General features: G+C 41.5%; 1 protein-coding gene across 2 annotated transcripts; it reads left to right on the plus strand.

Annotated features, from left to right (window-relative positions):
- Window positions 1-15,158: 15,158 nt before the first annotated feature.
- Window positions 15,159-23,462, plus strand: SERPINA10 (serpin family A member 10). 2 transcript variants are annotated; one of them, XM_039712796.1, is made up of 5 exons: window positions 15,159-15,283; window positions 17,591-18,352; window positions 19,310-19,583; window positions 20,287-20,434; window positions 23,175-23,462. In XM_039712796.1, exons 2-5 carry the CDS (start codon window positions 17,632-17,634, stop codon window positions 23,364-23,366), a joined length of 1,335 nt encoding a protein of 444 aa, XP_039568730.1. In that variant the 5' UTR covers window positions 15,159-15,283; window positions 17,591-17,631; the 3' UTR covers window positions 23,367-23,462. The 2 variants fall into 2 exon arrangements, with proteins under 2 accessions (XP_039568730.1, XP_039568729.1); XM_039712795.1 differs by lacking the exon at window positions 15,159-15,283 and adding an exon at window positions 16,331-16,534.
- Window positions 23,463-24,989: the final 1,527 nt, after the last annotated feature.

Genomic DNA, 24,989 nt, shown 5'->3' on the forward strand with positions numbered 1-24,989 from the left:
TAGAAGCAAATCTTCCTCACTATCTGGCAGCTTAAAAGGGAGCAGGAGGATCAAATTTGCCTTGAATCTGATGTTCTCCACGTGTTACCAATTTCACAGATTTAGATGGAGTTACTGACTCCTCACATATGTATCCATAAGTGGTGAGAAGGAGGATGTAGCTGAATGGGAAGGTGAAGTATTTGGATCTCAATTACTCAAGCATACTGTCAGCCCAGATTTGTGAAAAACAGAAAAGGAGACTCTGGAAAATCAGACATCTTTCAAATGCTTTTGTCCTTTTACAGCCAAAAATGTAAGCAAGGAGCATGCAATAAGCAAATCATCTGACCCAGGTGGGGATGACAAGCACATAGGTAGAACATAGGGCAGCCTGAAGAGTGGCTGGGAACCACCTTCAATGTACTTGCCTTGGCAACTGGTATCAGAATGAGTACAATTGGGTCTGTTTTCCCTAAAGCTGTGGGGTTTGGGAAGAGATGAAATGGTGTCATGTCATTGCCAATGATGCTGGGAGCAGTCAAAGGCTTGGGAAGCAAACACAACCTCAGCAAGTTCTTGTGCACTCTGCGAAATTAAGAGAAAGCGTGATTTTATTAATGTGGTGCAAAGCTTGACTCCCCTATTGCAGTCTAAAGAAAAGCCCCCTTTCTGCTCTGTGTTCCTAGTAAATACCCTCTGTTAACAGGATGCTTGAAGGTGTTTTTTGACTAAATAGTCTCAGTATAGAAGAATATATCAACAATCCATAGCATTGAAGGCAGAACTCACTTCAACAAAGATGCATGTACTTTTCTGGCACATTCCTCCATATTCCTCTATCTGTTTGGGTGCCTTTGTAGCCCAATGCCCACACAGCAGTAATTAATGAGGCCCCCCACCTGACTGCAGGCTTTTCATCTCCCTCAAATACAGTTGGAGGGCCCAGCCTCTGTGGGGTCAGTTTGAGTTGTTATCACTCCTACAACAGGCATCCAGTAAAACAACAGTAAAACCTTTAAGGGGTAGAGAGCTCAAAGAGGCGAGATCCTTAGTTATGAACTGAATTGCCTAGAGTTGCAGTTAAAAATGGAAATAATTGATTTTAGTAGGGCGATCCTCAGTTTACATCAAGAAGGGTGGAAAAAACAGAGGCCACAGATGAATTAAGTATTCCTTGCTCCCTTGTAAAGCACTTTGAAGTGGATGGAGACATAAACATAGAAATACAGCATAGTAGGAGGAAAGTTGTCCCCATGTGGTTCTGGGAGAGAATTGAAGAGAATTTCCCACCTATGCTCAATCAGCTTTTGCAGGCAGAGATTCCTTCCTTTCCTACCATCAGTGCCTTGGTGCCCTCACAGACGCCCCCTTCACAGGCAGGATGCTGGAATTGTGTTTCCTCACCTATTCCAGGGAGAAGAGCCCAGGGGGCAGTAGGAGGGACGCTTCTCAGTTTGTGCTTCTCCTCTCACTGCATCTCTTACCCGATCTCTCCGTGCCTGTGAAATGTTTCGGGGAGGTTTCGGGGCACAGAGCGGTGCCAGCCGCGGGAGGGGCGCTGGGGAGGGGCTCCCACGCAGGATTTCCTGCCCACCCGTCGGTGCCCACGAGCCGTTTGCGAGACTCGCTTCATCAGGCAGTAGCTCCTGCTGCACTGGCAGCATGCTGTGATTTTCCACTGCAGGATTTGCCAGAGACAGTGCTAAGAAGAGGCAGGCACCACATGGAGCACAAAAGAGCAGCAGACAGCTTGCTCCCTGCCCACACCCGCGCTGCGCTGGAGGTGATGCGGCCCCTTCTCATCTCTCCCCCATCCACCAAGCCCTGCTCTCTTAATCCTGCTCTCGTCTGCAAGCAACAAAACAGGTTTTCCTCATTACACTCGCTCTTCTCATTTCCCCTCTGGACCAGCTCTTTTTCGCAGCCTCCCACTCTCCCTCCTGCAGGCCAGCATTGCTCTCTCCCACTCGCCACGCCGTTTGTTCACGCAGGACAGGAATGCTGCCGGCCCGGCCGCGGCCTGCTCCGCCAGCAGGTCCTCCTCTCTTTCCCAAAAAATGGAGGGAAGGAAGAAGCAGGGTTCCCTGCCTTCCACAAAACATCTCCAGGGCACTTTCAGCACAGTGAGGAAGGCTGGGCAGAAAGGCAAGGCTTCAGGTCACTAGGCTATTGGCATTTGCTGTGATGGGCAATGCAGGAACATAAATTAGCCAGAGACATCTCAGGGACAATTAATGACCAGGTTTGTTAGCCATTGAAACAGCTGATACAGTTGTAGAGTGTGAGAATGGAAGTGACAGCTGTGCTTGTGGTCATCCCAGGTTTGGGTGACCTGCCTGTCTCTTGGCCAGGTGTCAGTCCTGTTTCAGTGACTGCACCCCTCGGCAGCAGCCTCCAGGTGCTCCGGATAGCCCATCCCGAAACTGCATCAGCCTCTTGGGCTCTCACACTGTTTGTTGAAGCAGACATTCAGGGTTCTGCTCTTCTCTCACCATCACTGAGGCTGTACCTGGAGGAAGGTAACAAAATGTGCCCTCACTTCCCACCCCACAGCCTTCAGCCTCCCTCTGAAGTGGAGCCAAGGGAAAGATGCCCTATTTATGGATCAGGCAGGTGCGATGTGAGAGCTCTTGCTCAGCAGGAGGAAAGACACGGGTCAGTAAAACCTCTGACTTTGCAAATACAGCATTGTTGCTTCTTGTAACACAGTGGCCTGCTTTTTGTTAAACTAACAGCACAAGCCTTGATTCTTTGCACTTGCCAGGCTTTACTTGGACCTGCCCAGGCCTGCCTGGGGTTTTGTTTTAGCTACTTTTTCTGTAACAGTAACTATCCAGCAATTAGGCACTATTACCCACTTTGTTCAAATTTTTCTTTAGCTTTGGATGATTGTATACAGATATTTATGTTACCAGGAGATATTAAGAACAAGGAGTTCTGCACAGAATGAAGTGTCTGTGGCCCTAGAATGAAAAATGAAGGCACACAGACATGGTGGGATGATAGCAGGGGACTGGAGAGTACAAGCAGAGGATGATGCTGGACACCACAGAGCTGAAATCATCTCGCCAGTGCTCAGTCACTGATCATCAAACCTTTACAGACCTGGGAGCTGGGTGAAAACAGTGTGGGGCATAACTAGTAACTACAAGAACAGAGATTGAGTACACAATGTATGTGAAACACAGCACAGGTACAGTGTCCAAGTGTACTGTGGACCTGTGAAACACTGAAGAAAATCAAGGGGAAGAACAGGTAAGAAAATGTGCAACAGTGATCCCAAGCAGAGCACAGAGGTTACATCTGCTCCTTGTACTCCTCCTGGCAAGGATGTGGCCATCCCTTTCCTTAGGTTGGTGGTAGATAAAAAACTGATGTTTTGGAAAGAAAACACCCCCCCAAAACACTCTTTTGTAGTCAGTCGGTGAGCCCTGCCAAGTGCTTCAAACCTTGTGGATCAATGTCGGACAAAAAGCAAAAGTTGGTGCAAGAGGAATCAGAGCCAGCCCTGGGTGGCAGCCCTGTTGTCCCCCAAAGACCCTGCCCTGGCCTGCCCTCCCACCAAGCCTGCGGCTGCCTGTTGGGCCAAAGGACACTGGGCAGCAAGGCCATGAGCAGGGCTGGCAGAGGCCACATCACAGAGGGACAAGGGGACACCCCCAGGCAGGAGGCTGTGCCCAAGGACCTTCTGGGTGACCACTCTGTGGCCAACAGGCACAGAGCTCTGTCCAGGAGATCTGTCGACAGAATTTCACACTGCTGTCTTTCTTAGTCCAGAAACCGATGAGAGCAATACAACAGGCATCAGTAGGACTCCTTTTTCTGTGCCTCCTTATCTTATCTATTATGCTGATACTCTGTTATTCAGTCACTAGATGTTTAGCAACTTGACCAAAAGCACCTTTTTTTTTTTTTTTTTTTCCCCCTGGATAGCTACAAGAAATAAGATGTCATCATCATTTATTCTGTTTTATCTTCAAGAGCTGAGCCAGTCAGCTACAGATTACTGGAAGGCATGAGCATGACTCTGCCCATTGACAAAAGAAAGGAGCTGACTGAGAAGAGGTGAAATCACAGCTTAAAACTCTAGTAGGTTGCTTTCTTCATGGTTACACAGAAAAACTATTTTAAAACAATTCTTCAAGCTGTAAATGACTGGCAGTCCTGTGACAGCAACACAAAGCTGCTGTGGCAAAACCCCTGTGTGCCCATTCACGTGTCAAGAGTTGCCAGCCTCTGACCAGAACTGATGCTGAGACATCCAGTGTTGTTGGTGCTGGGGCACTGAAAACAGCCAGCATTTCTAAGGACACATGGGAATGTGGTTGTGCATTTACTGGTTGTGGGAGACAAGCATGAGAATCTGGTTTTGTTTGTCATTGCTCCCTAGGCTATTTGGGTAACTTTACAGCTTGATCTAGTTCTAGCCATTATTTTATGTCCCTGGGTTGGCTATTTAATTTACACAGAGAAACTATTTGCCTGGTAAATGGTACAGCTGAGAGATTATCAGACTACCTACTGTGTTGAAATAGCTGGCTTCAAAGCAGGGGAAATAACTGTTTAATCAATTTCACATGTTTGGCCACAGGTAAAAGTCTAGCATGACTTAATAATTGTATAACATTTAAAACTTTAACAAAAGCTTGGGGGATTTATTTTGTTTTATTTTATTTAATTTCTTTTTATTTTGTGGTGGATTTAATTTTCAATATTCTCAAAATATATCCTCAATCCCTTATACAGTCATGGGGAAAAGACACATGACTGGGGTGGCTCTGCAGTGGAAATGAGCTCAGCCTGTCATGCTGGGCAGTGAGGGTGATGCCATCCCATGGAGCTCAGCAGCATCAGCCAAGAAAACCTGTATGAATCAGCAGTCTTCCCAAACAGGCAGATTTTGTGTGCATGTTTCTTTGTGAAACTTGCATCCTTTGAAGAAAACAGAAGAAAACTTCCTAATGATTCCAGACTTTAGTAAAATATAAATGCAAAGTTCAAGGATGTGTTTAAGCTGGTGGCTTCAGAAAAGCTCAGGCTCTTTGGATAGCACAGGAGGTCATCTCACTCTGCTTCTGCCCATGGCCACCAGAATTGGCAGTGCTGGGGCTCAGCCTGGCCATGTGTGAGGACACTTGGGCAGAAAAAATGGGCATATCCCTACAGGGGGGCTGATGATAAGCAGGAGTTGAGGTGAAAGGAGCCTTGGGGATGTAGCTCTCAGCCTCACTGCCAGGCAGAGAGCCACTGACCATGATACAGAATGCCAGTGTCATCCATGGGGTGTCCATGAGTGTGCTGTCCTTCCTTGGGTAAGACAAGGGCATGAGGGGAAAGGAAAGATTTCCATGAAGCTGGAAGTTTGAAGTCAGGAATGTGTTTTTGCTGTCATAACTGTAGGGATGAACTTCCCTGCAGAAAAAACACCAATTTCCAAAGGTGCCCTTTAACATGACACAAGGAAACCCCACAATTTTTAGGATATGACAGCTGAGATCACCTTATCACTGCAGGATCAAGAATAGACACTTGAAGACAGCCAGTGCATTTTGTTTCAGCTCAGCTCTGCCTACCATGTATATCATGTTGTAACCCATGCAGGCCACATTTACCAACACAGGGCATATCTCCACAGCTCCCAAAGTGCATCAAGAAGAGATGAGCCTCAGACCTCATGCAGCTGGGGAAGTGAACAAAACCACACATCAAGATGGCACAAAATCTGGACATTTTTGAAATTACTAGGAGACTGTGATGACAGCACTTTATAATACAGATTTATCCCCAGCGCAAATGCATCACTGTTGAGATGACAAAAGCACACCACTGAGCAGTGCTGGGGCTGCTTGACATGCCAGCAGGGCTCCTGATGTGGGCTGTGCTCCAGCAAGGCATGCTGTCTTCTCAGATTCCTTCCCAAATCTGCTCTCAGGGTGACTGCCATTTGCCATTACTCCTAAGCAAACCCTGGCTAATGGACAGAGAGACACAGCCCAGGTCCTCCCAGCTCTGCATCTGTTTGCTTCAGTTCTGGAACTCTGGCTCAGGGTCCTATTTCTGTCCTGCAGATGTACCCACACACAGACACACTTGCACACACTGATCTTTACTGTATGGTTTGGGGACATCAAAGTGTTAACCACTGTTAGTACAATTAAACCACATTACTCTAAAGGAGATGGTGGCTAAGGCACTCAGAGCACAGAGTAGGTTCCATGAGAAAATGCTTTGCTAGCTTACACCTCTGTTCTCTGCTCTCTCAGGGCAAATTTAAGATAACGCTCATGTTTGCTTTGCAGTGAGCATGCTGACATTGCATTGTTCTTCCACCCCGACTCCCTGTTGCTTGATTTTAAACTAGGAGATAAAACTCTGGGCAAAGACTCCATTGCACAGCTCATTTTTCTTTTCAGCAGAGCTGAAAAGAGATGAGGCATTTGCATTTCATATGTGCTTAGGACAAAATTTCTAGCCTGGCTTCAACTCTTGCTTTTGCAACCTCATCTGTCAGAGCTTGTTTGCTTGCAGGCTCTCAGTGTCATGCTGTGGACTGGCCTCATCAGCTGAATCTATCACAACTTCTTGAACTAGACACGCTGTTACCAACATAAACTGCAGCATGTGCATAATTAATTACTGAAATGGTCCTTGCCTGAGCAAGGGCAGTTAAACCCAGAGCCTGCTCAGTGGAGTAATGGAGTTATGTCATGATAGCACTGTCTCATGGGGAGACTGTTTATGTCACCCCCCAGAGTGCATGAGCTGTACTGCTACAGGCACAGCTGTATTGGTGTGATTGCTCCTACAGGGAGCCTCCCACTGGCTCAGCTCTCAGTGAGAACTCAAAACACCACGGCAGGTCTGGACATGCCAAGAGTAAGAGCTGCTGGGCAAGTCAGCTGAGTATGGGAGTCACAGAGGGACAACAGCTAATCCTCTGATGCTAGGTAGCAGTGGAAGAGTGAGTTTTACAAGGCTTCACATGTTGAATTTTGGTCAAAAAGGCAGAAAGAGTTAAATCAGTTTCCCAAAATTATATTCAGTGATGTGCTGAATCATTCCATCTTCCATTACACTAGATGCACACAAAACCAAGGTTCTGCTATCATCTAAAGGATTGGTTTAAAATAATATGGTTTTAGATTGAAAATTTTCTGTACAGAAACTTTTGTTCTGACATAAGAAATCTTTATTTGTCATCTGCTGAAGAGTTTGAGAGTTTAAGCTCACCCAAGAAGTCACTCAAGCTAGAACAGAAGTTCACACAAGGCTTTAGTAACACTTTCTCATCACAGTTCCACTGCATTATTTCCTCAGGTAAACAGCTCAATAATGTCAGTTAAAATTTACTGATGCAACAATAAAACATCCACACAAAAAGCACTGGTATTTTTTCTCCCCTTACTATTGGAACTTATATGTTCCTTTTGTATCTTATATGTTCCATATGTATCTCATATATTTCTTTTTCATATGAAGAATATCAGTTCTCTGGTTTTGATCCTCTGCTTCGTGCTCCTGATCTGCTGCAGCCCATGGTGTTACACTTACCTGGGAGGAGCAATTTGATCTGGTACACAGCAGCAGGAGGCTGAGCATCTGAGCACATTGTCACACTCGATCCATGTTGCTCATACACAAGTCTAAGAAGAAGTTGAGACAGGATGTCTGCAGCAGGTAAAAGCAAAGATGTTTGCCAGATCAACCTATATGGAGTGCAGGCAGGGTGGGTTATCATTGGGTCTGACCTCCCACAAGCATCACAGTAAAATGCAATGACTATATTCTGCATTTAGAATGGAGCATCTTTGTTTCCAAGCTTAGATCTTCCAACACCTACCATGGCTACCTTGTGCCTAAGCTGTAAAATAACTACAGTTAAGTGAAAGATACAGGTTTGGGTGGCAAGTGTATGAACCATGATTTTAAAAAGTCTGTTATCTTTCAGTCTCTTGTTAGAGTCCTCAATTCTTTGCTATTACTGCACTGTGTGTTCACAAGAGCACTTGTTTGCTTTTTGGTCAGAGAGAGCAAAGTCTTGTTAAATATAGCCACTTGCTCAATAATATGTAGCTGAAATATCATATTCACCCCACGCTTATCTTCTACTGAACAGAAATGTTGGCTGACAAGAAGTCTGACCACAGGACTGGCTGTCCTTTGGAAGGACAGTGACTGGAACTTGAAGACACCACTGCTCACTGAAGAAGAATGGGTGGTGGCTTGTAATTTAAGCCTCCTGTCAATGCAAATGCTTCCCTGCTCATTACAATGCCAAAAAGAAAAATGAATACCTCCATCAAAAGCAAATTATATGATGCAAAAATCTTGCATTCATTCTATAATCACATGCTGACCAAGGTTACTATCATTTACTATAGAGTGACTTCAGTGGGATCCAAAAATTGTTTCATTATATAGGGAGCAAAATAGGTGCTTTCAATCAAAAATGCCTAAGAAGGAACAAGTAAAGATGCTAGATGAGGCCTTCTGGGAGGTAAGAATGATGTCTTGGATGTGTTCAGTCACTTATTCTGATCTGGCCACAGCCCCAGGAAGTGTCTGAAGTAAAACTGCTCCCACACTAGAGATACCACTCTCTTTAAAGGAATATATAATACAGTGTATTATAGGCTTTTAAATGCTTCAGTTTGGCACAAAATCCTGACTGTAGGAGGCTAGGAATCTTTCCAAAAAAAGGCATAAAGAACAGTGCTGATACTGTAGTTGTGCCTGTAGCACAGAAAAGCAAGACTGACCCACAGCTGAATTGCCACCGGGGTCCTGACAGTGAAGTGCTTTGAGCTGACCCATGATTCACATCCTATGGGATCACAACTTTCTACTCCAAGTGACCCAGAGAGGTCCCTGAGAGACTGCATTGTCCATGCCAACCTCCTGGGAACACACTGGTACTAGCCAAGGAACAGACCTCGAACAGCCAGTTGTGTTTCATGGATTGGTGGAATCTTGGGGCAGGTTTTGAGTGCCTATAAGGTTACTTTTTCTGAGCTCTCTTTGATAAAGTCTCAGCTTTCTGCAGCCTTGATTGTCATCCTTTTTTTCTCCTCCTTCCAGCTGTCCTATCACCCTATAGGAATGGATACTTATACAACAACTGTTAATTGTGATCATATCTCACTACTCTTTTTTAATCCCGGAAGTGAATATTAAGATTTTATCTACCTCTGACACATTGATGGCATTGATTTACCAGCATAAAAATAAGTACCTGAAAGCAAATGTATTTTCACTTTTTTGGTACATACAAAGAGTTATCTGGCCTGCAGATTCAGTGAAACCTGGAAGTTATCCCGTAACTTCTCTGTGTGGATTATCTGATGTCTGGCAAAGATGAGCTCACCACTTCCTCCCACAGTACAGTCTGTAAAAATGTCTACCCTGGATCAGGTCATTCAACTTCATGAATTTGGTATGTTTCAGACCTTTATAATTTTGTCATGGTGGATGCAAAAAAGAATATTTTCAAAATACCTAAAATGCAATTGAGAGAAAGCAAGAGAGAGAGAGAGAGAATGAGATAAAGAAAATATAACCTAAATCTCAAAAAACCCAAGCAGAAAATTTATTGACTCAAAGTTCAGAATTGGATGGCATTTTAACCAGAAAATATCAGGAACTGGGAAGAGCAGTTCTGGGAAGAATAGTGGACTAAAAGAAGCCTCTCAAAAGAGCTTTAAACTTAGCACCCGATTTCCATCAGGACTGTAAGCAGTTAATACATTTGCTCCATTTGCCAATTTTTTTTTTCCAATACAAATGATCTTCTACTAGCAATGTATGTGCATCCTTAAGAAGTTCCATTTCAAAGACGAGTAAGGTTGCTAAGAGACATTAGCGCCTAAATCAAGGAAGTGAAAAATTAACACCTCACATCTGGCACTGCCCACATATTAAATGCAACATTCTTATGAAACATAAAGGCATATTTGAGTACTTTTACAGCTCATAGACAGAGGATGTTGTCCACTTAATTATTTATCTGTCTAAATAATTTTCCTTTTGAGAAAGAAAATGGAAATGTAGATACTGTTCATACTGTCTTCAAAATAGGTCATAGATCTATTACATAGATCACATAGATACTGTCTTTGAAAACATCAGGAAGGGCCTGGTCACAGACCAGCAAGTAGAAATGAGTAGAACCAGAGAGGCATGGACATGTCTTATTGAAGAACAGGTGGTGTAAAGTGCTGGAGCAGCTTAAATAAAGTGACCAAGTCCTGTATGAAAACTAATTCCTGCTGAAATACTCCATGAGAAGCACAGCCAGGTAGATATAAACTTTCTTGAGGAAGTAGTGTTGCTTTTTAATCCATGCATCCTCCAACAGGAAGAGCACACTCAGTGCCAGGCCTGCACTGGTTACTGCATTGATATTTCTGGTCAAATGGAAAAACCCCTGAGAAGCACAAGTACCCAAGCCCACAATGCAGAGCTCTTTGCCATCACTGGAAAATGCAGGTAGCACTAACTTGCACTCACTTGGTACTTAGTAATCCTCAGCACATTTCACAGGTGCCAGAGGGCACCTTTTGCATGTCTGCTACAGAGGCCACAATGCAGAGATTTCTTCATTACATCAGGTAATTGCTTCAGGCCAGACAGTCAAACACTGCAAGTCCCAGGGACTTAGATTGATTAACACAGCAGTAAGGAGATGCATGTGCAGTGCATGTAAATATAGAATGTGGATAAGAAATAGTGGACAAATATAAAATTTTTCAAGTTCAGGTCATCAGAGGTTATTGATTGTAAAATTTTCTGCCATTCTGAAGGTGCAAGAAAAGGTTTTTTCCCCTTAGACATGCCAATCTCTTACACACTTTGTAATTCCTGCCTTTCGAGTTGAATTTTTTCCAGGAATTTAAAATATATATGCACTTGCATTTCACATCTACTGGAGAAACTTTGAAATGCCCTCACTGGAGAACAGAAATATCTACCAGTGCCATTTTCTTAAGTTTGTGTCTCCTGCCTGCTCAAGTCCTGTCTCAATGACAAAAACTTAGTAAGGCACAGGGAAGGGCAGCTGTCCAAACACACAGAATTATCCTTCTTCCCATCTGAGAACTAAAGGTTGTGATGACACCTGCTGGCTCCATGGGGACTCAGCAAACACCAGCCAGCCCCTTCTAGAGCTCTTCAATACTTGCAGGTAAAAATGGAGGATAAATAAATAATTGTGAATTAATACTTTTCATTGCTTCAAGTCAGAAAATTACAGGAAACAAGGCTAGGCTAACTTTAAAAGGTCATTTACTCCATTTCCTGGAAAAAAACAGGGTTTGTGCTACTTCCATCACACATCATAGATGATTGTTTTACTCTTTACTGAAAATTGATAGTACTTCTCTGGACACAGTGTTACAGTGTTTCATCATTTTTGCATTTCCTATAAAAGATTCCACAGTAAGATGTGCTATTAACAGACAATTATACTTTCATTTGTGTGTTCAAAGACAGTTAGACAGCACTTGACTGTGAGGTTTAAAGCATAATGGAGATACTTCTGCCCTATTTATGAGCTACTACAGCTTTACTGCTCTGTCCACCTTGTACAGTAGTACACGCATCCCACCCAGGGTGACATGCAGGAATAGGTGCCCTCCAAAGAGGCTTTCACTACAGGAATCCTGTCACATGAACAGTGGCATAATTGTACAGAAGAGGTCAAGCTTATGAACAGCCTGTGGGCCTGGAGCCACAGCTGCATCCTGATGACTTCAATTATTATTGTGTTTCTTGGAGTGGGAGAAGCAGCAGCCACCTTGATGAATCAGCTCGTTAACAAACTATGTTCAGAAGACTGTATAAGGAGCTGTTTTATAGCTATTGGAGCATGTTAGTTTATGTGTTATGAGTAATTTCACAGTGAGACTTCAGAAGAACAGATCCCTGCAAATCATCCATTCCCTGCACTATTCCTGGGATTTTGTTTAGTCTAAGAAATGTGGAAGAGGTTAGGTCACATTCAGCCTACATATTTTCCTGAACTGACACTTTTTACTTTCTCATCAGTCTCTAGAATGGTTAGTATTTCTGACTGATTTCACCTAGATCCCTCAAGACATTGCAAATACCCTGTGTCTGCCCTTGAGAACCACATGGGTAGCCACTAGCTGGGACAGAAATTTGCAGGGCCTGGAGTGATATGTAGCTGTTTAGTTACTACCTTGTTTGAGCAAGGCAAGAAATTCAGTTCCAAAAAGTCTCTCACTGGGAAGCTGGTACAGATACAAGTAATTAAACCACCTGTCTCCTTCCTGGAACCTGCTCTCAGTAGTGCAATCATGCCCACCATATCTCATAGCCCACTTTGAATCTCAGCTGTGGTCGAGTTACAAGCTGCTAAAATGGGTCATGGAATGTGGAACAGAGGCATTACACAGTCAAGAACTATTGCTGCTCCAAGGAGATCATAACTGGGAGGAATCACACTCAGCACAGGGAATCTAAGCCCCCAGACCCCCAATATTAGGATGACTGGTTTCTTCATGGTCACAGAAGGTTTCCTAAAACTGACTGAGGAAATTAAGTAAGAGGAAGAGCAGCCACTGAAATAGCAGTGTTGCCAGCCCCACAAGAACTGCAAAAGGAAGAATTCTGTCTTATAACACAAACTCTCTGACTATTTGGAACAAGCAGCTGAATCTGCCTCTGCAATATCTACCCCCAGGTACTCAGGAGTCACAGGGCTTTGTCAAACAGATTGGTGAGAACCTGGACTACATCATCACTGCCAAGTTTTTCAGAGCTGAAAATGCATCCAAAAACAGTTGTCTATTAGAGAACAGTCTTTAACTCAGCTGCTGCCCAGCCTCAGCACTGGCACAAGCTCCCAGCAGAGACACGACTGGGCAGCAGTGCACTTGTATTGGCCTTGCTTGTTCTGGTTTCAGAGGTGTTTCTGTCCTGAACTGTGGAAAAGTGCAATTCTGCCAGACTCACACACTGGCAATCCTCTCCCAGTAAATCACTCTGAGCATGTATAGTTTAGCAGAGTGTTGCCCATATGTTGTGTGGAGTTTAACTGCTCAGAAAGCTCTGTTGAATCCAAAGGGCAACTGACAATATAAATAGGAGTTGGTGGGAGGAATACGTTACTCCTGATAGTGCATGGTGGATACACTCAGCAAGGTGTTACCTGGCATAAAAACCTAGCTAGGGCTTTGTGAGTAACTAGAGAGGAAGACAATTTTCTCAGATCTCTGTACACAGCCAATACATCTCATAACAGCCTGCTTTTTCCTCTGGGTAAAACAGGATTGATACGGGCTTTGTGGTCCAGCAAAGATTTAGCCTAGAGATTCAAAGACTTTAAGATTTCTTCAAACTCTCTTTTCAGTACCATCTATAAACTATCTTAACCTTTTGAATATTTAACATCAATATTGAGTCTCTTAGCCTCCAGCAGTGACCAGCATGTGTCAGCATCCTGGTGTGAGGAGGAAGAGGCTTGTTTGCTACTCTCATTGCAAATAACTGCTGATTTTGCTGAGCACAAAAGCTGGGATCTGCGTCCATCAGGTTTTCCTTGTGTTTTCTTTTGGGCCACAACCACAGCATCACGGCCTCCAGTAGACACAGAGATTCAGAGGCACACCACATTAATGCAGCTTTCTTCAACCATGTCAGATGCAAATGTCCTCCATGTGATAAGAAGACATTTGAATTTGAAATCCAACTGAATTAACCACAAATACATAAAGAATAGGAAATAGAGAAAAAAAAGTCAAATCACATAGACAGAGAACAGAAGTTCTGAAGTCACTGGGGCATCCACAGTAGAGTTTTTTCATGTTTAGGGACTAGAGTGCCTGACATTACAGGGCCTTCAGTTCATAACCCCATCTTATTTTCCCATGTTCTGTAATACACTGCCTCCACTGGGGGCTTATTATGACTGGCATTACTTCTAAAAGGAAGAATATTTAAAACTAATTTAAACAAACTAGATTTTAAGAAGCTAGAGCCTGTGACCCCTCTGTTGAACTCCTTAAGAGCATAAACTCCACAACTGCCCTCCAGTATGGTATGCTTGCAACAAGGATACAGATCTGGTTAGACAACAGAGGGGCTACGTTCAGTTCTTAAGCCCTTCCTAATGAAATCTTGCAACTTGTAAGCAAACACACTTATAGAAGCAATACGCATCAGCAACAAACAAAAGCCTTGTTTAAATTGAGTCCTGGATGCCCTAATTCTTTATGGGATTTCTAAAATATCTAATACATCCACTTAGACTGCATATAGCATTTATTTTTTTCATTTCAGTGGAAAATTAGAGACTAGCACCCTTATCTCACAATTGAAAGCCAAACTATTTTTCTTTTAGAATCCAAATCAAAATTAAGTGTTCTATTTCATTTGGGAGTATTTTTGAAAACAGTTTAGGAGCATGAGGGGAAGATAGGGAATTCCAAGTGTATGTTTTATCTGGAATTAGGCCAACAATCAAAACAGTGAAGAGTTTAGACCATCCCACACTAGAGGAATTGTTGAATGAACTATCTGTCTTAAAGAATGTGTCTTGCCCAACTAATAAGGCTCAAGACCCAAATCAGTTGAAGCAAGACCAAATAAAAATTCAAAAAATTTATTAATGCCTCCCATAGCTCTGTATAACTTTTGCAGGGGTATCAGCTTGGCCCACTTTGTATTTTATGGGAGAACATCTCTCTGTGGTTATCAGGCAGCTGATGTCAGCAGACTGATATGTCACTGAATACCTGGCATGCTCTTCAAAGAGGGAGTGGAGCCCTGGCCTCTCCTCTCAAAGCGTGGCCAAATTGCAGGGCAAGGGAGCTGGTAACACCCCTACTAATGTTCTGTACCTTCTCCCTCTCTCCCTGCCTCGTGCTCCCCCTGCCTTGGTGAATATTGACATTTTCTTTTATGTAAGGGGGTAATTTAAGCAGGATTCAATACTCTATTGAGTAGCTCAGAGCCTGCCCGAAAAATAATTCTCATGAGCTATTGGATGTGGGGGCCATATCCTGATAGGGTGCTGAGGGGCTAAATGCAAAGAATTTACTGTTCTCTTGTTTCTCATGAAAGACAGGACATATTTACTGGAATATAACCCTCCCTTATTATGCCATTTATAGGAAACACGTATTCAGTGTTTATAAAGCAGTTAATTTATAACAGACAAAACCACATTATCTGTCATTGGAAGAGCAAATATTTGTTCAAAAACTTCTAAATGGGACAGACATCTTCATCTCATTTTTAAACATAACTGACTGAGAAACGTAACAGAAGAGCTACCTAATAGGTAAGATAAGATTTATATAAAGAATTTAGATTGTAAAGGAAAGATTATTACATCTTTTATTTATATATATATATATAATGCAATTTTACATATTTATCAGTGATTCTCTTGATGTGATGTTTTAAATGGTTGTAGACCTTAATCAGCTTCTAATGGATTTTTGTGTTGCTATAAAGCTTTCAGAAAAAAAAAGGCATTTGCACAAGCAGCTTTTTTCTTTGCTATTGATATTACTAGAAATAAATATTTCTTAAAATGAAAATAATTTTCACTTTGCTCTAACACGCATTTATTAATGAACTGTCTGCTCTACAAATAAAGTGAGTTGTCTAAAATTAACAATAAGCTTCACTCAGGTCTAAAAATACAAGTCTATAATGTACATAAATTCTACTTTATTGTTCCCAGAACTGCTTTTCCTATAGTTCTAGAGGACATGCTCTATTTCTAACTAGTAAAGGTGAATGATACAGCTGCTTTAATGTTAACTTTAAATGTTTACAATCTCAGATTTGCAGTGATTACTTAGTGCAACTGCAAGGTTTTTATTCCCACATTCTTTGCACCCATATCAGTAGCAGATGTGTATGTGTTTGCCTGAGGATTCAGGAATCTTTTCTTGAGTGTTGAATAGTTTGGGATAAACCTGTAAAGAAGAGCTCCTGCGTTTGTCCTGCCCTTTCTGTCCAAAACCCTCTGTGCTGGGAAGGCAGGGCCCTCTGGAAGGCAGCAGAGTCTTTGCCCAGTCTGTCCCTTCCCATCTCCTGGGGGAAGCTGGTGGCCACTGGAGCCAAGTCTGTCCCCAGCCCCCTGAGAGAGACGCAGCAGTGACGTCTGCCAAACGCAGCGCTGTGTGCAGGAATTGCACCCTGCCCAGAAAAGATGAGGAAGGGCTTGTGCTCTGCAATACCTGGTGAGCAGTTAGGCCTGATGCTGCATTTAGAGGAGGAACTGCTGCTGCAGAAAATCCTTTCCCTGTGATTGAATATGATCAAAAGCAAAATTTTCCAATCCCTGCCTCTTTGCTAGAGCTGACACTGCAGTGTCCAAGGATGCTTCTTCAAAGTAGGGATGACTCCCAGAGGAAAGAATCTCCTTCTTTGCTGCCAGGGCAGGTGCAGCACTGCGGCAGGAACAGGATCTCTGTGCCTGTGCTTCCTCCACAGAAGTGGGTCGCTACATAAGCAGAAGGAATGCTCAGCAGTTCCTGCACTAGCTCTGAACTGCACTGCTTCAGCCTGCCAGGGGACAGTGAGTATCCCAGCACTCCAGGTGTCACAGGCACTGCCTGACCAGCAAGGCAGGAGCTGAAGTCAAGTCATCCCCTTCCCTACTCCAATCCTGAAAATCCAGACACTGGGAATCTCATTTAAAAAAATCAAGGGTTAATGGGAAAGAAAAATAAATTTAAAAATATTCACAACATGTTTGCTGCATATTTTGCTCTGTTCTCTGTCTGCCATGCACTCGAGAGCAGGCATAACATTCATCGAATTCACTGCCTCCCCATTAAGTCATGACAGCCCATCTGTGTTGCAGCAAGTACAGAACGTGACCTATTATCTCAAAAGAAAATAGCACACCACCTGACTGCCAAAAGCACCTCGTGACTTGGCACCCAAATGCCTCAGTACTCACATCAACATACCTTTTCAGGACTAACTCCCACAGCCTGAATCAGCCAACTGTGAAATTCAGCTGAACTCTGAATAAACCGGATAAAACCAGCTTTTCCATATGCCAAATCACAAATTATACAATGACCGTAATTTGCTGTTACAGATCCTTAGCTTAAAAGGAGTAGTTAACAATTGCCACGTGATTCTAGACTTTTGAATCCCTTACTACTTTACTGAGGGACCATATAATCCAGTTTTTAATCTCATTTATCCCTTTGCCCACTACTATACAAAGGGAATCTGTGCAGGTTTGGTGGTCTTGAACATTCCATTTAATTTATAATGGGAAAATGCATGTCCAAAGATAGTAGCCATTACAAATTTTTTCATAAGGTGCAATTCAATACTGCTGTATGGGAGAAAATTCATATATTGATTTATGGAAAGATGGATGATAATAATATTTGCACTTTATGCTTGCAAAGGGTATTTCATTTGCAAATTTACACAATGTCTGATGCTAAGTTTTGCCTAAGGTGTCCTGTAAGATCTGCCTGGTCTTCTCTGAATATTTTGGAGCATATACCCTGAAGATGCAGAAAGACCACTTCATTACATCTATGACCTTCTGCATTGTAAATGGAAGAATAAACTAAAAAGCCATTTTGTTGTCTTTCTTTTTTGCTAGGAAAAAAAACATCTCTAAAGAGCTCATTATTGGATGCCAATATGAAAACAGGAATCTACATACTTCTCTTAAGTGGAATATGTTTTGAATTCATTCAGGCTGGTATCAAACCTAAATTTCCAAAGGAGGAAAAAGACAGTAATTTCTTGGAAAGATATAACATCAGTATTTCCAAAGAGTGGTATCATCACAAAAATATCTCTAAGCCTTTTGAACACCAAGGTTTTGAAGACCAAGGTCTTGAAGAATTCACTCTTCACAACTTCACTGAAAAGACTGCAAATTTCGGATTTAACCTCTACAGAAAAATTGCAATGACACATGATAACAATGTAATCATCTCTCCATTTTCTGTGTCAGCTCTCATGAGTGTCTATATGATGGCAGCCAAAGGAGAAACACACAGACAAATTGTAAAAGGTCTAAACCTCCATGCTGTGAAGGACAGAGTGGATCACCAACGTTTACCAGCTCTGTTTAAACAACTGATAGGTAACATCACAATGAATGAAGAATTTCTCCTCATGCAAGGTGTTCTTTCTTTTATTCAAAAGGACTTCAGACTCAAAGAGTCCTTCCTGAATTTATCTAAGCAGTACTTTGATATGGAATTCCTGAAAGTGGACTTTGAAAACTTAACACAGGCAAAACTTTTCATCAATCAAAACATTAACAAAATGACCAAAGGAAAAATCCCAGGGCTTTTTGAAGAGCTGGACCGCCATAATAAACTGGTGCTTGTGGACTACATTTTCTTTAAAGGTAATTGCTGGTTTTATTTTGCAGAATAATTATTTATTAGGAGAATCAAGACTCTAACTTAAGCTACATTAGGGGGAGTTTCAGTGAATTTAGATGTCCTGTTTTCTCTATATCTTTGTCTAAGATGACTTTTTTCTATTAAGCTCATTTATTAGGAAATTATTTTTCATTATAGGAAACCACAATTCTTCTATGCTTTTTCCACACGATGAGTCTCAAAGAGAACCAAAAGCCCTGTATCAAACTATCTCAGTCCATCTCCAAATTATCCCTCTTTATGACATGAAACAATGTTTTATTTTCATTCACCCATTAAAATGAAAAGGTCTTAATCACAATAGTCTTAAATGCTGAATACTGGGCATAAAATCATGGACTGATTTAACATAGTAAACAAAATCATTGAAACAAAAATAATTTCTCTATTTCCATCAAGAATCATCTGCCCCAGAGGAACCCAAGTGCCCTATTATTTTACCTTACAGAGGGAGGGAAAAAAAAACTAGTGATGGGCAGAAACCATTCCATGGAGAAGTCAGGGAATCCCCATTTGAAATATTGGATAATTAAATTAAATACAGGATACTGAACAGCTGGTAGAGAATTTCAGAGAAGATTACATGTTAGGAAAGGTCAGATGCTCACCAGGCACTGATAAAACAAAGATAACATAAATTCTGAACTTGAGTGGCAACTAACCAGGCTTAGAAAAATATTTCCCTTCTTTCTGTGCAAATGAAGTAGTTTATTTTGTGGATTACTTTGGGTTTTTTTCTGTAAAAAAATTTATATACAATAAACATAAAATATAATGAAATTGTCATCCACTTATCCCAAACACAACTGACAGCCACTTCGACTAGATTCAGATATTATCCTATAGCTTTTTTAACTTTTTAGATCACTTTCTGAACAAATCTAAACATATATAATTATTTAATTTTTTTCTTTCCTTAGGCAAGTGGGTCTATCCATTTAATTCCAAATTCACGGAAATTGAGACTTTCCACATAAACAAATACAGAAGCGTACAGGTACCCATGATGTTCAAGTCAGACAAAATTAATTCCACTTTTGATGAGAACTTAAGATGCACTGTGATAAAGATACCTTACAAAGGGAATGCCCACATGCTGATTGTTATCCCAGAAAAAGAGGGAGACTACATTTCAATTGAAGACCATTTGACTACAGAGCTTGTGGAATCCTGGCTTGGAAACATGAAAACCAGGTATTTCTTTGACACCCATGGGGCCCTAATATTTTTGATGTCTACTGCAGCAGAGCAACAAAACCCAGCAAAGTTCAGCTGGTCTTCCTAAGCCTTTTCCCATGGTAGCATCTCTGTGGCAAGAGGTATCTACAGAGTAGAGGTCCTTTAATGGCCTATGCACAGCCCAAGTGGCATGTGAAAGTTTTGACTCAAGAGGCAACAAAACTTTGGCTTATCTCAGTTAAAAATGTCTCTCTGTGAGAGAAGGCATGAGTTTTTCCATATTCTTCCTTAGGTCTTCTATCTCCTTAAATTTAGTACTGCCAAGCAAAAACCACTATAAATCTAGACATTTATTAAACATTTCTTACCAGGGGAAACCCAGAGGAAATTTATAAATTTGAATATAAACATGTAAACCCCGATGCTTCCTGTGAAATGTAGTTCCTGAAGTGAAAATTCTTTTCACCAGTCAATAAATGAGTGTGTCATCCTGGTATCAGGACACTGTAACTGCTGGTGGAAGTATTCATCTAGAGAAGGAAATTATTTCTAGCATCACTGGCAGCCAAGAGGTTAGAAATTATTTTCTGCCAAACCAAATGCCAGGAGAGACTCTCCAGTTTTTGGCCCTTCTTTTTCTGTGTAAAGCTTAATTCCTGAGTAGTGTGCATTTCAGCAGTCAAGTGACTGTTTGCATTGATTTTTTTTTTTTTAACAGAAAAGTGGATATTTCATTTCCAAAGTTTAAACTAGAACAAAAATACAAAATGAAGAAACTGCTTCAAGGTCTTGGAATTAAAAAGCTCTTTACACGTTCAGCAGATCTTACTCATCTGACAGATGATGAGTATGTAGCAGTTTCACAGGTAAGCACTAAAATTATTTGCTGTTTGGATTATGATAGTATATAAGCAGCCCAGCCAAGATGGTCATATAAATGTATAGGGACATTAATAACAAAGCACCTCATCTGCCAGGTATGTGCAATCTACACATCTTAATCAGGATGGATCCCACTTCAAGTATGAGGTGTGTAGGGGAAAGGGGTAGTGACATCTCATAGGCACTCAACACCTCCCAAAGCTAACCCATTACAAGAGAAAAGCTCTGCCTCCAGAGGAATATGGTTGGCAGGGAATGAGCACAATTTCACAAAAACTGTGAACAAGAAAGACAATGTAAATGACAGTGAAATGGCAAAAGCCAGGGCAAGGAAGGACATTCAAGGAAAGAACTCCTCATACACAGTCCAGAGACTTCTCAAAAAATAAAGAACCAAAAAGGTAACAGTGAGGAAGAGAAGTCAAAGCTCTCCTGTTTTTCCCTCTATACACTATTGAAGAGAAAAAACAGAATCTCACAGGAAAGGACTGGCACAATATAGTTGCACTCCAACCCATACAGATGTTCCACTTTGTATGCTGAAACTTTCAAAGAACCTTTAAGCAGGTAAAGGCAAGGGCAGTGAATGGCCAAGAAGACAGGAACACAGCCCCACATAAAAAGAGGAGCAGGAAGAGAGACTTTGCACCACTGTTTAAGGGAGGGCACAGATGAAATTCAGAAGACTGATGGAAAACAGAGGAAGAATGAGAAGCAGAAGAGTATGGAAGACAAGGGATTTGTCAATCACATCAATATCATGAGGTCTATGTGACCAGGGATGTCTTATGAAAAAGAAAGGTAGTCTACAAGAAGAAAAATTTGCTGAAAATAGAAAATTAAAATGCATGGTCAAAGAAAGGAGATGAAAAGACAAAACACACAGAGATACTTGTGCCCACAAGACTGGAGTGTGTGGAACAAGATGAAAAGCAATGAATTCTAAATACAAATTCATACATTATAACAAAAGTTAAAAAAAATCTGAAACAAGATTAATTTATAAACAAGATCTAAATAAAATTACTCTGGCACAGGATTTAAAAATGTAGCTTTATAAACTTATGTAAGGAAGTTGCAGCATGCAACTGCTCGTGGTTGTGGAGGGTTGTATGGCACACACAATCCAGGACCACAACTCCAGGAGAGGCTTCCCAGGATCACAGAATGGTTAAGGTTGGAAGGGACCTCTGGAGGTCACCTGGTCCAACTCCTCTGCTCAAGCAAGGTCACCTTGAGCAAGTTTCTGAGGTCCATGTCCAGACAGCTCTTATATTTTTTTTAATATCTCCAAAGAGGAAGAATCCACAGTGTGCCAGTGCTCAGTCAGCCTCACATGAAAAAGCATTTCCCAGTGTTCAGAGGGAACCTCCTCTGTTGAAACCTCCTGTGTTTCAGTTGGTGCCCACTGCCTCTGGTGCTGTCACTGGGCACCACTGACGAGCCTGGCTCACCTTCTTTGCAGGATCCCTTTGGGTACTTGTACCCTACGAGAAAGAATCCTTCTGGTGCTGCTCTCACAAGTCTCCCTACACCAAATCCTTATGGAAGCCTTTGTGATTAGCCAATTAACAGGGGGGGATAATAAACACTTTTCTACAAGTTTCAAAAACTCTCATGCTTGAGCTACAGGTTTTCAAAATTGCAGTGGCTTAACAAAACAACCTTTCTGGGAAGATGTAACATCCCAAGAATAAATATTTAATGGATAAAATTGCAGTGATTTTTGGTTTGGTATGAACTATTTCACTGTTGGGAAATGGCAATCTGCAGCACTTTTCTCCCTTCCTCTTGATCACGTAACTTTCATGCTGATTCTCAGCAGTTAACTCTATTGTGTTATGAAAAAAATCACACTTTAACAGGAACTGCTAACTGATATTAGAAGCAATATGTGCATCAGCTACAAAATGCCAGAGGAGCATTCTGTCGCTGGGAATTGTGAAAGACAAAAATATTATTTAATAATATGTAGCAGAAACCTCAACACTGGTGAAGTCCTTCAACTGTTTTCACATAAGCAATTCCTAGAATTAGGAGTTCAGAAGCTGTAAATCCACTAGATGACCAGGTAGTTCACCAGTACAGACACTAACACAGCAGAAGCACTCATAGGTATAAGCAGGCAGAAAGAACAAAATGGAAAAAGATGAAAAAATGAAAAATATTCTGCCAGGCTGCAATTTCATTAGGAGTGGAAAATATTCAAACCAATCCAGGACTGTACCTCATTGCTCTACATATTTAGTCTGTGCTACCAAAAGTACAAAGAAGAAATATACAGGGGAAAAAACAATGATTGGTGCATTTCCCTAAGCTCTCACAACATCAGCTGCCAATGACATATGCGGGCAGTCGGTGTTTGTGACTGGTGAAAACACATTTCCTACAACTGAGAAACGCCTTTGCACAGTTAGGTGTCAAAGAGGGGCACTCTACACAAATGCAATTGCTGTTTCATGCAAAAACCCCAATCTCCAAGTGAGATCTATGCTCAGAAATGTGGAAAAGTGCAATGGCCCCTGTACTGGCATCCACACTGTGAGCCTTGTGGGCATAGTGGTTGTGCTGTCTCCTCTACCAGTCTGACAGAGGTAACTGCACTGAGCTGTTCATTTTAATCCTTAACAGAAGCCTACTTCAACTAAATGCCTCCAGCTGGAAAAATACTCTTCACGTTAGTATTTACTTCTGTCACATACTTATTTCTGCCTTGCATTTCAGGTTGTCCAAAATGCAGTTATTGAAGTGGATGAAGAAGGAACTGAGGCTGCAGCAGCAAGTGGCTCAGAAATAACTGCATTCACAATGCCTCCTGTCATCAAAGTGGACCGGCCATTCCTCTTCATGATTTTTGAAGAAACTTTTAAAACATTACTGTTCATTGGCAGGGTGGTTGATCCAACAGAAATGTGAATAAAGGTAACAGTTTCTATTCTTTGGTATGTAAGAAGCTTTATTTTTAATAATTTATTTTATAATAAAAAGACACTGAAATATGAAATGTGAAAACATGTTCTGTCTCTCCTAGCTAGCACTAGGTCACATCCTAGCAATATTTTATTAATGCCACACAACAAGCTAACTTCATTAAGACTCAAAACAACAAAACTGTGACTTGTAAAATCTACCTCTGGTAAAAGAAAACCTAACAACAACAGAAGTAAAATTACAAAAATCAGTATTTTAGTGATAAACCTGAAAACCCCAGACATTCAAATGCCAAAATATTCAGGAAGCTCACTGCCAAACACTGCATATACCTCAATGCTATCTTCTGTTACAAAGAGACTGAAGAGCCCAGTTGACCTCAACGTTAGCAGAATTTTGCCAGTTATAAGAACAGAAGCAGTATCAAGGCCTAAAAGAGAATTTATAAGCTTTGTGTAGAGATCTTTATTTTATTACTGTAGAAAATAAGTCTGTCATGAAGTCTACCTTGTGAGTGTGACCTCTTTCAAAGCATTTATGCAGACTGTCAAATCACCTTATTTTCTCAGAGTACATGCTGTGCCTTAAAATTTAATTTTTTGAATTAAAAACAAAATAGTTCTGAAAAACAGGTATTCTGATTTTGGAAAATCCTGCCTGTACTATTTCATAGTACAAAGCTAGCCCTCTCCTAACCCCAGAATTTCTACCTGTAGTATCACCTAGACACCAGGGTGAACTATGTAACAGGACTCTATAACTGAAATAAAGCAGACTTGGGTAGGAAAAAACATACCTGCATTAAAGTGGAATAAATCTTTTCACAGAGTTGATCCTAAAATCCAAAAGGTGTTGCAAAGATGTTTCAGAAAAATATTTCAGAAATATTTTCAGGAAACTATTTCCATGATCTAACCACAATTTCCTTTATTCAAGTAGAGCAGAATGCATCCAACAGAATGACAGGATCTTAAGATTTAATAGATTTTAATTAGCAGAGTCCTATGTATAAAGTACAAAACAATGCAAAAAGCTACTTTTTGGTTTATGTAACTAACAGATGTCAGCATTATTCTGCTTGCTCATACAACCTTCACAAAATAATTGCTCAAAAAGGAGCAGAAGACTTTTCAAAATCATTTGGCAAGGAACTTCACAGGTGTCTATCAGTACACATTCACAGATACCTCTGCTAAAGGAGATACAGAAGATACATTATGGGATAAAGCTGGTAAATCTCAAAAAATCCCCTCAGTTACCCTTTGGTGTCTGCCCACAGCAGCCCAGACATTGATGTACCCCACTCACACAAGGACTTAAGAGGCAGGCTCTGCTATCTGACTAGACTATGAAGGTGCATCTAAGCTAACTCCAGACTGCACTACAAATGTACCCAGAAAGAGAATCACTCCCTCCTGCCACCGATCTATATGAAAACCAACAAATGCCACTGCACAGTTGACCTTCAGCTGTTGTTCCAGAGCTACAGCTGACCAGCAGGTACAAACAGTGCTCTGAAGGGTTCAAATGCATTGGTGCTGTTTAACAGAACTAACCCAGAAGTAAGTGACCCCTAAAAAGACTCTTGGATGGAGATCTGTAGTGCAG

The sequence above is a fragment of the Passer montanus genome, unplaced genomic scaffold (genome assembly GCF_014805655.1).
Source record: "Passer montanus isolate IOZ18808 unplaced genomic scaffold, ASM1480565v1 scaffold27, whole genome shotgun sequence".
Taxonomy (NCBI): domain Eukaryota; kingdom Metazoa; phylum Chordata; class Aves; order Passeriformes; family Passeridae; genus Passer; species Passer montanus.